The following is a 12,898-nucleotide window of genomic DNA, read 5'->3' on the forward strand; positions in this document are numbered from 1 at the left end:
CTTAAAACTTAGATGTAATTAAGTAAATGTTACTTAATATCTTCAAAACTTTTGTGTTTTATGGTAAGTCAAATTTACTTGATATTGCAGCATTAAATATTACTTAAATCATTTGAGTGCAAATACTTACGAAGGGTTTTTTATTAAGTAAATCTTATGAGTTGTTTCTTTCAGTGCTGGGACCACAGATAAACTGGCCTAAAACCTAATTGCCTCTAACAAAGCACTTCCTAAGCAATTCATGTTGAGTAACTCATGTTGGATGGACGGGCGAATCGATTCCCCGTCCCGTTCACGATGGCTCCGCAGTAAAAACCTCTGAGCATCAGCACAGCGGGACGCCTGATGAACGGCATCCAGAGAAGTCCGGCGGGTATAAATCATCAGGGAGGCGAGGCGGCGAGATCCCGACCGCCCGGCTGCCTTCACTACACTGAGCACGGGAACCCGTCCAGAGCAGCGTTAATGCCTTCAGAGCGGATTCTGCTGCCTGACAGGGACAAATGGTTGATTAAAGGTCCGCTCTCAGACTTTTTCTCATTGTTCGATCCCACGTAATGATTCCTCCAGCAATAAGAGAAGTGCAGGAAGCCACTTAGATAAATGAGAAGATCGCCCGCCGGCTTTGGTTGGCTCCGTGGAACGCCAAAGCTTTTATTTAGTGCGTATTGTGGCAGGTTAATGTCGTTCAAAGGAAACTGAAAACAGCAAACACAAAGAACTGCAGACGGACAGCCATCGTTCCCCTCCAGCTGCTCTCTGGGGACGGAAAGCCGCCTCGAACACTAGAAATGGGACCAAGTCACACATGTGCAAGTCCCAAGTAAGTCCCAAGTCTTAGCTTTCAAGTCCCAAGTCTTAGCTTTCAAGTCTCAAGTCTTAGCTTTCAAGTCTCAAGTAAGTCTCAAGTCTTAGCTTTCAAGTCCCAAGTCTTAGCTTTCAAGTCTCAAGTCTTAGCTTTCAAGTCTCAAGTCTTAGCTTTCAAGTCCCAAGTCTTAGCTTTCAAGTCTCAAGTAAGTCTCAAGTCTTAGCTTTCAAGTCCCAAGTCTTAGCTTTCAAGTCTCAAGTCTTAGCTTTCAAGTCTCAAGTAAGTCTCAAGTCTTAGCTTTCAAGTCCCAAGTCTTAGCTTTCAAGTCTCAAGTCTTAGCTTTCAAGTCTCAAGTCTTAGCTTACAAGTCTCAAGTCTTAGCTTCCAAGTCTCAAGTAAGTCTCAAGTCTTAGCTTTCAAGTCTCAAGTCTAAGCTTTCAAGTCTCAAGTCTTGGCTTTCAAGTCTCAAGTAAGTCCCAAGTCTTAGCTTTCAAGTCTCAAGTAAGTCTCAAGTCTTAGCTTTCAAGTCTCAAGTAAGTCTCAAGTCTTAGCTTTCAAGTCTCAAGTCTTAGCTTTCAAGTCCCAAGTCTTAGCTTTCAAGTCTCAAGTAAGTCTCAAGTCTTAGCTTTCAAGTCTCAAGTCTTAGCTTTCAAGTCCCAAGTCTTAGCTTTCAAGTCTCAAGTAAGTCTCAAGTCTTAGCTTTCAAGTCCCAAGTCTTAGCTTTCAAGTCCCAAGTCTTAGCTTTCAAGTCTCAAGTCTTAGCTTTCAAGTCTCAAGTAAGTCTCAAGTCTTAGCTTTCAAGTCCCAAGTCTTAGCTTTCAAGTCTCAAGTCTTAGCTTTCAAGTCTCAAGTCTTAGCTTACAAGTCTCAAGTCTTAGCTTCCAAGTCTCAAGTAAGTCTCAAGTCTTAGCTTTCAAGTCTCAAGTCTAAGCTTTCAAGTCTCAAGTCTTGGCTTTCAAGTCTCAAGTAAGTCTCAAGTCTTAGCTTTCAAGTCTCAAGTCTAAGCTTTCAAGTCTCAAGTCTTAGCTTCCAAGTCTCAAGTAAGTCTCAAGTCTTAGCTTTCAAGTCTCAAGTCTAAGCTTTCAAGTCTCAAGTCTTAGCTTCCAAGTCTCAAGTAAGTCCCAAGTCTTAGCTTTCAAGTCTCAAGTAAGTCTCTAACAAAGTTGGAAGTTGTCGTCTGGCTGTCTGAGATGTTGATGCCGCATGTCTTGCACTGTGCTGTTCGTCTTTTGCCGTTAAAATGGTGATTATGAAAGCCGAAGACAACGACTCTCGGTCCCGCTGACATGTTGATGCATATCTGATATGAGTTTATTCTCTCCAATAAACACTAAGGTATGTAGAGAGGGCATGGCTGACTGACAGGGTAGGGATCCAATCAGGACGCCATTCTCAGCCTGAGCTCCTACCGGGTAATCCATGTTATTATTTAAATTTATTTATTAATTTATATTCAAACTGAAAACATGAACTGAATAACACTCAAGTCATTCAAGTCATCGTGTCTCATGTCAAGTCAAGTGCCGAGTCTTTAACTTCCAAGTCCGAGTCGAGTCTCAAGTCTTATCTTTTGTCAAGTCACAAGTCATCAAAACAGCGACTCGAGTCCAAATCATGGTGACTCGAGTCCCCATCTCTGGCAAACACAACTGAAACATGCAGCACGATAAGCCGAATCAGTCACCAACACAAACAGAAGAACCTTGAAATGAGGGAGAACACAAGCTCCTGCCGAGCCTCTTAAAAACGCATTGTTGATCTTCCTCATCAACAATCCACACCTCACAAAGCTTCATTTTTCATGCATCTGCAGCAGAAGCTCAATGCTATCAAGGTTAGCATTGGAAAGCTATCAAGGTTAGCATTGGAAAGCTACCAAGGTTAGCATTGGAATGCTATCAAGGTTCAATTGAAATGCTATCAAGGTTAGCATTGGAAAGCTACCAAGGTTAGCATTGGGATGCTATCATGGTTAGCATTGAAATGCTATCAAGGTTAGCATTGGAATGCTATCAAGGTTCAATTGAAATGCTATCAAGGTTAGCATTGGAAAGCTACCAAGGTTAGCATTGGAATGCTATCATGGTTAGCATTGAAATGCTATCATGGTTATCATTGGAATGCTATCAAGGTTAGCATTGGAACGCTATCAAGGTTAGCATTGGAATGCTACTAAGGTTAGCATTGGAATGCTATCGAGGTTAGCATTGGAATGCTACTAAGGTTAGCATTGGAATGCTATCAAGGTTAGCATTGGAATGCTACTAAGGTTAGCATTGAAATGCTATCATGGTTAGCATTGGAATGCTATCGAGGTTAGCATTGGAATGCTATCATGGTTAGCATTGGAATGCTATCGAGGTTAGCATTGGAATGCTATCATGGTTAGCATTGGAATGCTACCAAGGTTAGCATTGGAATGCTATCGAGGTTAGCATTGGAATGCTACCAAGGTTAGCATTGGAATGCTATCGAGGTTAGCATTGGAAAGCTCTCATTTCAACAACACGGCTCAGGATGAATCAAATGATCAGGAAACAGCAGCCGAGGGTGACGACTTCAAACACCGAGAGGAAGGATTCACGTGAAATCCTTCAGAAAAAGCACCGAGGGACGGCGGGAGGCGGAGCCTATGCTCCCGTTCCCAACTTACCGGAGAGTCGTGGCTCAGAGTTTCCATTCTCTACCACAGCAGCCGGCACTGCCCTCCGCCTCCTCTTCAAGGAGAGCTGGGTTAAAAGGCCTGCATGTGAGGAACAAGAGGGAAGGGATCTTCAAACGAGGCGCCGAGTTGAGTCAATGAGAAGCATCCCGCTGCTGCTTCTCTGACAGAACATTATTTAAGGTTCTTTTAGTTGTTTAGAAGGGTCTTAATGGCCTCCTTATTTATCTGATCTGCTTTTAAATTATGAGCCCTGAGGTCCTCTGGTACCGGCCTTTTAGTTGTTCCAACCAAAACTTACGGTGAGACTTCATCTGTGGAACAGCCTGCCAGAGAACCTGAGGGCTGCAGAGACTGTTGATGTTTTTAAAAAGAGGCTCAAGACCTTCTTAGTTTAGCTTAAAGCTGAATTTTATTTATTTATTTATTTAAAATAAAAAAAACTTTAATTTAAATTTAGTTATTTATATTTATTTATCATTTATTTATCTATTTATTTAGTTACTTACTTACTTACTTACTTAGTGAGTAACTTAGTTACTTAGTCTATTTTGGTTTAGTTTACTTTTATTCATCATCTATTCATCCATTACTTTGTGCTGCTTCTTTTTGTATGAAAAGTACTATATAAATAAAGTTTGATTTGATTTGACCGGCTGTAAACTGGTAGCAAACAGCAGGGCTCAGTTTGCTCTCATCAGTTTTAATCCAAAGCGAATGAAACCCTTTTAAATGAGAAGGATTTTCATTGAAAACACAGCAACAGCAGCAGAATGAGCAGGTTAAGATCTCCCTCAGTGCACTTCTGAACCTGAACTCAGCCCAGAGTCAGCCACAACCACCAGCTGGCCTGCGTGAAAAGGATCCGGAGCTTTCAGGAAAATGCTGATGGATGAAAGGAGCTGCCGCAGAGATAGGAAGGAACAGAAAGTTATCTGCACAGGTTTAGAGCCGCTCCGATAAGAGCTGAAGGAACAGCCCGGCTGAAAACGCATGTGTGTGTGTGTTAATGCCCACAGAAACACACAAGGAAACCTGCTGCTTCGGCCTTCAACACGGACATGAGAAGCAGAGCTGCAGAGCTGCAGAGGCAAAAGTGCTGTGATCAGAAGATATTTACAGCCTTTTACAGCTTCTAACTGTTCTGATCGTCACGTCGTCACTGAGATGCAGACGAGCGGCCGTCACCCCGCAGGCCGAAGCCAGACGGCTCGCCCGCAGTTTGTTTCACCTTGAAACGGATTTAATGAAAAGTTCCGACCAGACAGACCTCGCTCATTTGATTTACCGGATCTCACTGAGTGCTTTCACTTCAAGGCCCGCGTGCTTCCAGCAGCCGCTCCCTTGGAAACAGCCTTCGGGCTGGTTTCAGACTGCAGGAGGACGTGACGCAGGAAGTCAGCTGGAACGAGCCCTGATGAACGAGCGAGCGAACCGACAGCAAGCGGAGAACACGCGCCGCCTCATCTGAGAAGTGGAGGTGCCGGGTGCTGGCAGGGCCTCCGCCCATGTGGTAGCGTCACAGACGGATGCCAGCAGGAACAGGAACCGGCCTCCAGCGGAGCGGCGAGCCGCGGCACTCCCTCAGCAGACAGCAGCTCTGTGGCCTCAGCAGCTCTGTGGCCTCAGCAGCTCTGTGACCACAGCAGCTCTGTGGCCTCAGCAGCTCTGTGGCCTCAGCAGCTCTGTGGCCTCAGCAGCTCTGTGGCCGCAGCAGCTCTGTGGCCTCAGCAGCTCTGTGGCCGCAGCAGCTCTGTGGCCTCAGCAGCTCTGTGGCCGCAGCAGCTCTGTGGCCTCAGCAGCTCTGTGGCCGCAGCAGCTCTGTGGCCTCAGCAGCTCTGTGGCCGCAGCAGCAGCTCTGTGGCCGCAGCAGCTCTGTGGCCGCAGCAGCTCTGTGGCCGCAGCAGCTCTGTGGGCGCAGCAGCTCTGTGGCCTCAGCAGCAGCTCTGTGGGCGCAGCAGCTCTGTGGGCGCAGCAGCTCTGTGGCCGCAGCAGCTCTGTGGCCGCAGCAGCTCTGTGGCCGCAGCAGCTCTGTGGCCGCAGCAGCTCTGTGGCCGCAGCAGCTCTGTGGCCTCAGCAGCTCTGTGGCCTCAGCAGCTCTGTGGCCGCAGCAGCTCTGTGGCCGCAGCAGCTCTGTGGCCGCAGCAGCTCTGTGGCCGCAGCAGCTCTGTGGCCGCAGCAGCTCTGTGGCCTCAGCAGCAGCTCTGTGGCCGCAGCAGCTCTGTGGCCGCAGCAGCTCTGTGGCCTCAGCAGCAGCTCTGTGGCCGCAGCAGCCTCGGCTGAAGCTGGTGGAAGGCATGCAGCACCCTGCTGATGGGTCCTAACTGATCACTTCGGTTCCTACGTTTGAACGTCTAATGGAGACTAAAAACTGAACAAAACAGATGCATATTCATCATCTGGATCATGTGTCTTTATCGTAGTCCAGAGAGGCAACTGTCAGCGTTCTGAGAGTCTGCTGAGTCTACAGAGGAAACGGAGCAACATCACAGCAGGAAACTGGTGGTAAACTGGGGGTAAACTGGTGGGAAACCGGTGGGAAACTGGTGATAAACTGCTGGTAAACTGCTGGTAAACTGCTGGTAAACTGGTGATAAACTGCTGGTAAACTGCTGGTAAACTGGTGATAAACTGCTGGTAAACTGGTGGGAAACTGGTGGGAAACCGGTGGGAAACCGGTGGGAAACTGCTGGTAAACTGCTGGTAAACTGGTGGTAAACTGGTGGGAAACCGGTGATAAACTGGTGGGAAACCGGTGATAAACTGGTGATAAACTGGTGATAAACTGGTGATAAACTGGTGATAAACTGGTGATAAACCGGTGGTAAACTGGTGGTATACTGGTGATAAACCGGTGGTATACTGGTGGTAAACTGCTGGTAAACTGCTGGTAAACTGGTGGGCAACCGGTGGGAAACCGGTGATAAACTGGTGATAAACTGGTGATAAACTGGTGATAAACTGGTGGTAAACTGGTGATAAACCGGTGGTATACTGGTGGTAAACTGCTGGTAAACTGCTGGTAAACTGGTGATAAACCGGTGGTAAACTGCTGGTAAACTGCTGGGAAACTGCTGGGAAACTGCTGGGAAACTGGTGGGAAACTGCTGGGAAACTGGTGATAAACCTAAACTCAGTCAGATCAGTTAAACTACGGCTGACCAAAACACCCATAAAATGATCTGAAATATTCACCTCAGCAACCAAACAATAAATATTTCCCCGGCGTTTTTAATGCTGTAACTCATACTATATGACCTGCTTCTTACGTTGGTCTGGCTGTAGGAAAAACCTGGAAAGAATGACCCCATCCCTGTAAGCAGCGCCATGCAGGCTTCAAACAGTCAGACTCTGTTAAACCTGCATCTACATATTCATCCCATTCCCCTGAAACCCACTTTATCATCCAACGCCCCCACTTCACACCGTTAAACTTCAAAGACTGAACAGTCAGCCCACCCAGCTACTGTCTGAGGGCTGATCCACACTTTTATGAGCCGCCTCTGAACTACTCCTTTAAAAAACTACCAGGAATAAACTCTTTATTCGCAGCTCACACAGGCTCTGGAGCTCAGCTGCAGTTCCAGCCTTGTTCACTCCAATCTGGGACTCAAGGACCCTCGTCTGAGGCGACTGAGTCCATCACACAATATGGAAAACCTTCAGTGGGCTGTTTATTACTTCTGAGGCTGAAAGCTGCTTTAAAGTGCTGCTTCTACACTTTAATGCTGCCCCAGTGTTCCTGTTGCACTGTGAGTGTGTCACAGCTTTGGATTACTTCTGTACGTCTGCTTTCAGTGGCGTTTTTAGCCTTGTTAGCTTATCTAAAAGGTGTTTTCTCATGTCTTAGAGGGCATATGGGTGAAGTAGCTCATCCCCTGTTATGGTTGGGGGTTAGAATCTGCAGAGCATAACCTGGAATCTCAGAACGATGAGATCAGAGTGTCTGTTCGAACCCGTCCTGACTCTTTGTGGGGTGGGTGCTACGCTGCACAGGCTGTGAGCTGCAGATAAAAGCAGAGTGTGCAGAAGCTACAGGGAGAAGTTATCTGGGGGCTAACAGGGGGCCAGAGGCCAGAGGCAGCCGCCCCCCACTGAGCCAGCAGCCTGAACAGGGCTTGGCTGAGGAAGCGAACCCCCTGCAGTCAGGACTCGGCTCCAGACCAGCTTGCTTGGCTCAGGAAGCGGTTGCTAGGCGCCCGTAGCCCCTGGCTAACATCTCCTGTTAGCTTCAGCTGGATTCTCAGTTCATAACAGACATGGAGGCTCACAGGAGCATACGCACTGGTGATAAACTGGTGATAAACCAGTGGTAAACTGGTGGTAAACTGGTGATAAACCAGTGGTAAACTGGTGGTAAACTGGTGATAAACCGGTGGTAAACTGGTGGCAAACTGGTGGTAAACTGGTGGTAAACTGGTGGTAAACCGGTGGTAAACTGGTGGTAAACTGGTGGTAAACCGGTGGTAAACCGGTGGTAAACTGGTGATAAACTGGTGATAAACTGGTGGTAAACTGGTGGTAAACTTGTGATAAACTGGTGATAAACTGGTGGTAAACTGGTGGTAAACTGGTGGTAAACTGGTGATAAACTGGTGGTAAACTGGTGGTAAACTGGTGATAAACTGGTGGTAAACTGGTGATAAGCTGGTGGTAAACTGGTGATAAACTGGTGGTAAACTGGTGGTAAACTGGTGGTAAACTTGTGATAAACTGGTGATAAACTGGTGGTAAACTGGTGGTAAACTGGTGATAAGCTGGTGGTAAACTGGTGATAAACTGGTGGTAAACTGGTGGTAAACTGTTGTTAATGGTTGCTAGCCGCCCGTAGCCCCTGGCTAACATCTCCCGTTAGCTTCAGATGGATTCTCAGTTCATAACAAACATGGAGGCTCACAGGAGCATACGCACAGATTCCCATCGCTGAATGAGAGGAGAGGCCTTTCAGTTTAGGAAAAGTTTGTTCTTTTTAAAGCAGGACTTAAAGACGTTTGTTGTTAACTAAAGATTGAACAGCAAAGATTAAACTCAAGTCTAAAGAGTAGCTCCGGAATCAGGGACATCCAGACCGGGTTCTCGCCACTTACCCGTCTTATGGTGGCGGTGATGATGGTGGTGGTGGCGTCGCAGGTGGTGCTGGGAGATGTGGACATGCTGAGCCAGCACGTCAGCCAGCCTGCCGGCCGCCGCCCCGCTGCCCCCGCTGCGCGTGGACGAGGAGGACGAGGAGGCCGTGGACGAGGTGGTGGTGGTGGTGGAGGAGGTGCCGTGGATGGCCCGGCTGATCCAGTGCTCCATGCTGATGCTCCCCTCCCGGCTGGACGAGGTTCCCCCTCCGCCGCCTCCGCCGTCCTCCTCTTCGCCATCTCCACCCTCTTCCTCGTCGCCGTCTCCCTGCCCCTCGCCCTCTGAGCCCGAGGAGGTGTCTGGGGAGGAAGAAAGGCTGTTTTAGTTTACTCAGACCTCAGATACATGCTGCCTCTTTCACTGATTAACACCGGATATCTCCATGTGGCATCGGGCTGCCGTCTGCACTCTGCAGTCGCTGCAGGGATGGAGGCCAGTTTGTTTCTGGAAGCTAAAGCGTGCATGAAAAGGTTTGGTGAGTGTGGCTGTGTTTTGCATGTGATTTCCATAATGCCCACGACTCCATGAGACTGATAGCAGTGACCCAGTTCTGGCACACAGCGGCTCAGTGTCTGTCTTTGTGTGAGATTTATTTTCATTTTATTTTTAATCAGTAACTGATGAAAAAATGTCCAACAATGACCTGGAAACAAGTCAGATGTTCCTCAGAGTTCATTAAAGACCAGAACACCACATCGTGTGTTGGACGGTAAAATAAAGAGTCTCATATCAAAGGACGAGTAAACAATAAAAAAATTAGCTTTGCTTTAACATCCAAAGTTTTAAGTTTCTTCAAGAATAATTAAATCCACAATCTGCAAACTTCAAAATCAGCTGAAGAAATGGTAAAGATGGCGTTGGGGACGCCGAGCACTAACCAGCGCTGGACGGCACCAACCACCACTAACCAGCACTAACCAGCACTGACCAGCCCAGCACTAACCAACACTAACCAGCACTAACCAGCCCAGCACCAACCAACACTAACCAGCACTAACCAGCCCTGCACTAACCAGCCCAGCACTAATCAACACTAACCAGCACTAACCAGCACCAACCAGCCCAGCACTAACCAACACTAACCAGCACTAACCAGCCCAGCACCAACCAACACTAACCAGCACTAACCAGCCCTGCACTAACCAGCCCAGCACTAATCAACACTAACCAGCACTAACCAGCCCAGCACCAACCAACACTAACCAACACTAACCAGCACTAACCAGCCCTGCACTAACCAGCCCAGCACTAACCAACACTAACCAGCTCTGACCAGCACTAACCAGCACAGAATACCAGCTCTGACCAGCACTAACCAGCACTAACCAGCCCAGCACTAACCAGAACTAACCAGCACTAACCAGCTCTGACCATCACTAACCAGCCCAGCACTAACCAGCTCTGACCATCACTAACCAGCCCAGCACTAACCAGCTCTGACCAGCACTAACCAGCCCAGCACTAACCAGCTCTGACCAGCACTAACCAGCTCTGACCAGCACTAACCAGCCCAGCACTAACCAGCTCTGACCAGCACTAACCAGCACTGACCAGCACTGACCAGCACTAACCAGCTCTGACCAGCACTGACCAGCATTAACCAGCACTGACCAGCACTAACCAGCTCTGACCAGCACTGACCAGCACTAACCAGCACTGACCAGCACTGACCAGCACTAACCAGCACTGACCAGCACTAACCAGCACTAACCAGCACTGACCAGCACTGACCAGCACTAACCAGCACTAACCAGCGCTCTCCTGATGCTAGTTTCCCTCCTGGCTTTGTTATCTTCAGATATTGACACAACGTTGGGCTGATTTTATCTGAATCACTCGAGTGGAACCCTTCAGAACCATTTGAAGCCTCAGATCTCACAGACCTGCCGTCTGTGGACTGAAGGACAACAAACACAAACACAAACACAAACACGGCCGCCTGAGGGCTGATGCTGCACTGCCAGTTTGGATCTGAGTGAACTTGGAAAAGAGTTCCTTCTCCACGGACACACCACAGAGCCATGTCATTACATCACGGTTTCCCTCTGTTCAAACACATGTTTTTAATTTCAGCTCCTTCAATCTTACTCTGAACTTCTGTCCAGCAGCAAGAAAAAATATTTTTCTCCTAAATTAACAGCATCAATTGTCCCATTTTTCACAAACCAGTGGGTAAAATCACAGGGAGTCATTTCTATGTTTGTATCGTCCCACGTTTCCCAGATTAGGCAGATAATGGGAGCATGGCAGCGGGTCCTGTGTTACCCAGTCTGACTCTTTCCCCTCTTCATTGGCTCCGTGTAAATACCAGAAAATAATTTACAGTTATTCTCGGTGCCGGAGTGGGACGCACACCCTCTACCTTTAGAATTAGTCTTAAAACGTTCCTTTGGGATGAAGTTTACAGGTCTGACTCCGGTTCTGCAGGACACAAAAGAAACCTAAAACTTTCTCCATGTATGAGCAGAGGTGGGTAGCAACGAGTTACATTTACTTGAGTATGTTTTTGAAATAATTATACTTCCAGGAGTAGTTTTAAATCCCTATGCTTTTTACTTTTCCTTGAGTAGATGTGTGCAGCAGAAGCTGTCCTCTTACTCCGCTACATTAGGCTACAATGAGCTGGTTACTTTTCTTCTTACCTCTTTGGTATTCTACGCCTCATTATTTTTATCCCCCCGCGTACGCCTCATTTTAATGTTTTATTCTGACAGAGAGAGAGACTTCCGCCAAAGGCTCTACCACCTGACTGTGTTCCACCAATCAGACGCAGCCGTGCAGTCTGGTCACGTGACCGTACTCGATCTCAGCGGCGGGACGGGTTAGCTTTAGCATTAGCAGTCGTAGCAAACAAAGAAAGAAACAGATGAAAAATGTCAGAACCAACGGTGGGAAATGAAGACGCAGACGAGGCCTCATACTGAAAGCATGTTTACCTTACAAAGAGTGAGAAACAGCAGCTACATTATGTGTCTTCTGTGTCAACCAAAACAAACGCACATTTCAGCAGAAACTCAACATCTAACTTGAGGAAACATGTAGCGCTAAGTTTCCTAAACTCGTTTTTCCCCCCATGGATAGGTGAATGTTTGTTTTTTAGGTTACATATGGGTTACATATGTTTTAAACATTTCCTAAGTCTCTTTTATTTTTTATTGAAGTTCTTGAATTTACCTGGATTATTTTAATTTAAGCTATTTTGTAAGTAATTCATTAATTTTAATTTATTTTATCAATTGGATGAACTCTAATTTGCCTAAAGATGATTATTTAGTATTTTTGTCTGTCTGATTGAATGCTTGTGTTAACAAATAAATCAGACGTTACTCAACAGTTACTCAGTACTTGAGTAGTTTTTTCACCTTTTTTACTCTTACTCAAGTAATTATTTGGATGAATACTTTTTATTTTTACTTGAGTCATATTATTCTGAAGTAACAGTACTTTTACTTGAGTACAGTTTTTGGCTGCTCTACCCACCTCTGGTTACAAGATATAAAAATAAGTGATGCAACATCTCCTATGATCTCATGTGGAGGCGATTGTGAGAAAGTAATTCTTGGATTATAGAAGTTGATGTGGCAGGATCAGCACAGAGTGGGTCAGGTTTTCATATCCACCAACAGCAGGTCTTTTCATCTAAAACATTTACAGTTCCTTTTAAAGTCTTCACCCATCTGCTGCTCTACTGTAATTCAATTCAATTCAGTTTTATTTATAAAGCAGCAAATACAACAAACGTCATCTCAAGGCACTTAAATAATAAAGTCCAATTCAAGCCAATTGGAATTCAATTAATTCTAATTCATTGTTATAAGCAGGTTAAAGTCAAAGCAGAAGCCACAATTCTCCAGTTATTGTGTCTGAATGCCAAACTATGAAAGTACCTTTCTGTTTTTTAATATGAAAGGCAGCTTCCCTGTTTGTTCAACTTTAAAAGATGACCTTCATGCTCGTTCACGCAGCATGAACACAGATGTGCTCCGCTGACAAATCTGCGTCTCGTTATGAGCAGGAACCGGTCGAGGCTTCCAGTGACAAAACACAAACATGTTTTGGAAATGAGATCCTGCCCGGCAACCGATGATGTCATGAAATAAACACAGAAACACACAAAAGAGAAGAGACGCAAAGCAGCTCCTCATCAATACGTTTCAGGATGTTCTCTGGAATAACTCCAACAACGTGCCATCAGAGCGCTTCACTCGCTGCTCATCTCTGCAGAACTCAACACGTAAACATGAGTATTATGAGTTTGTGGAGGTATGTGACCAGTGCACCCATTAATCATTAATCAATAA

General features: G+C 46.4%; 1 protein-coding gene across 9 annotated transcripts in view; it reads right to left on the reverse strand.

Moving 5' to 3' along the window:
• LOC142398604 (disco-interacting protein 2 homolog C) overlaps positions 1-12,898 on the reverse strand; it is a 262,105-nt gene that overhangs the window by 87,460 nt on the left and 161,747 nt on the right. For 7 of the 9 annotated variants that reach the window (XM_075482671.1, XM_075482669.1, XM_075482670.1 and 4 more), the window contains exons 5-6: positions 8,558-8,896; positions 3,462-3,551 (exon numbers count right to left, since the gene is read on the reverse strand). In XM_075482671.1, coding sequence (XP_075338786.1) covers positions 3,462-3,551; positions 8,558-8,896 — 429 coding nt within the window. The remainder of the gene's footprint in view (positions 1-3,461; positions 3,552-8,557; positions 8,897-12,898) is intronic. The other 2 variants (XM_075482675.1, XM_075482674.1) reach the window with 1 other exon arrangement.

Source organism: Odontesthes bonariensis, chromosome 14, assembly GCF_027942865.1.
Source record: "Odontesthes bonariensis isolate fOdoBon6 chromosome 14, fOdoBon6.hap1, whole genome shotgun sequence".
Classification (NCBI taxonomy): domain Eukaryota; kingdom Metazoa; phylum Chordata; class Actinopteri; order Atheriniformes; family Atherinopsidae; genus Odontesthes; species Odontesthes bonariensis.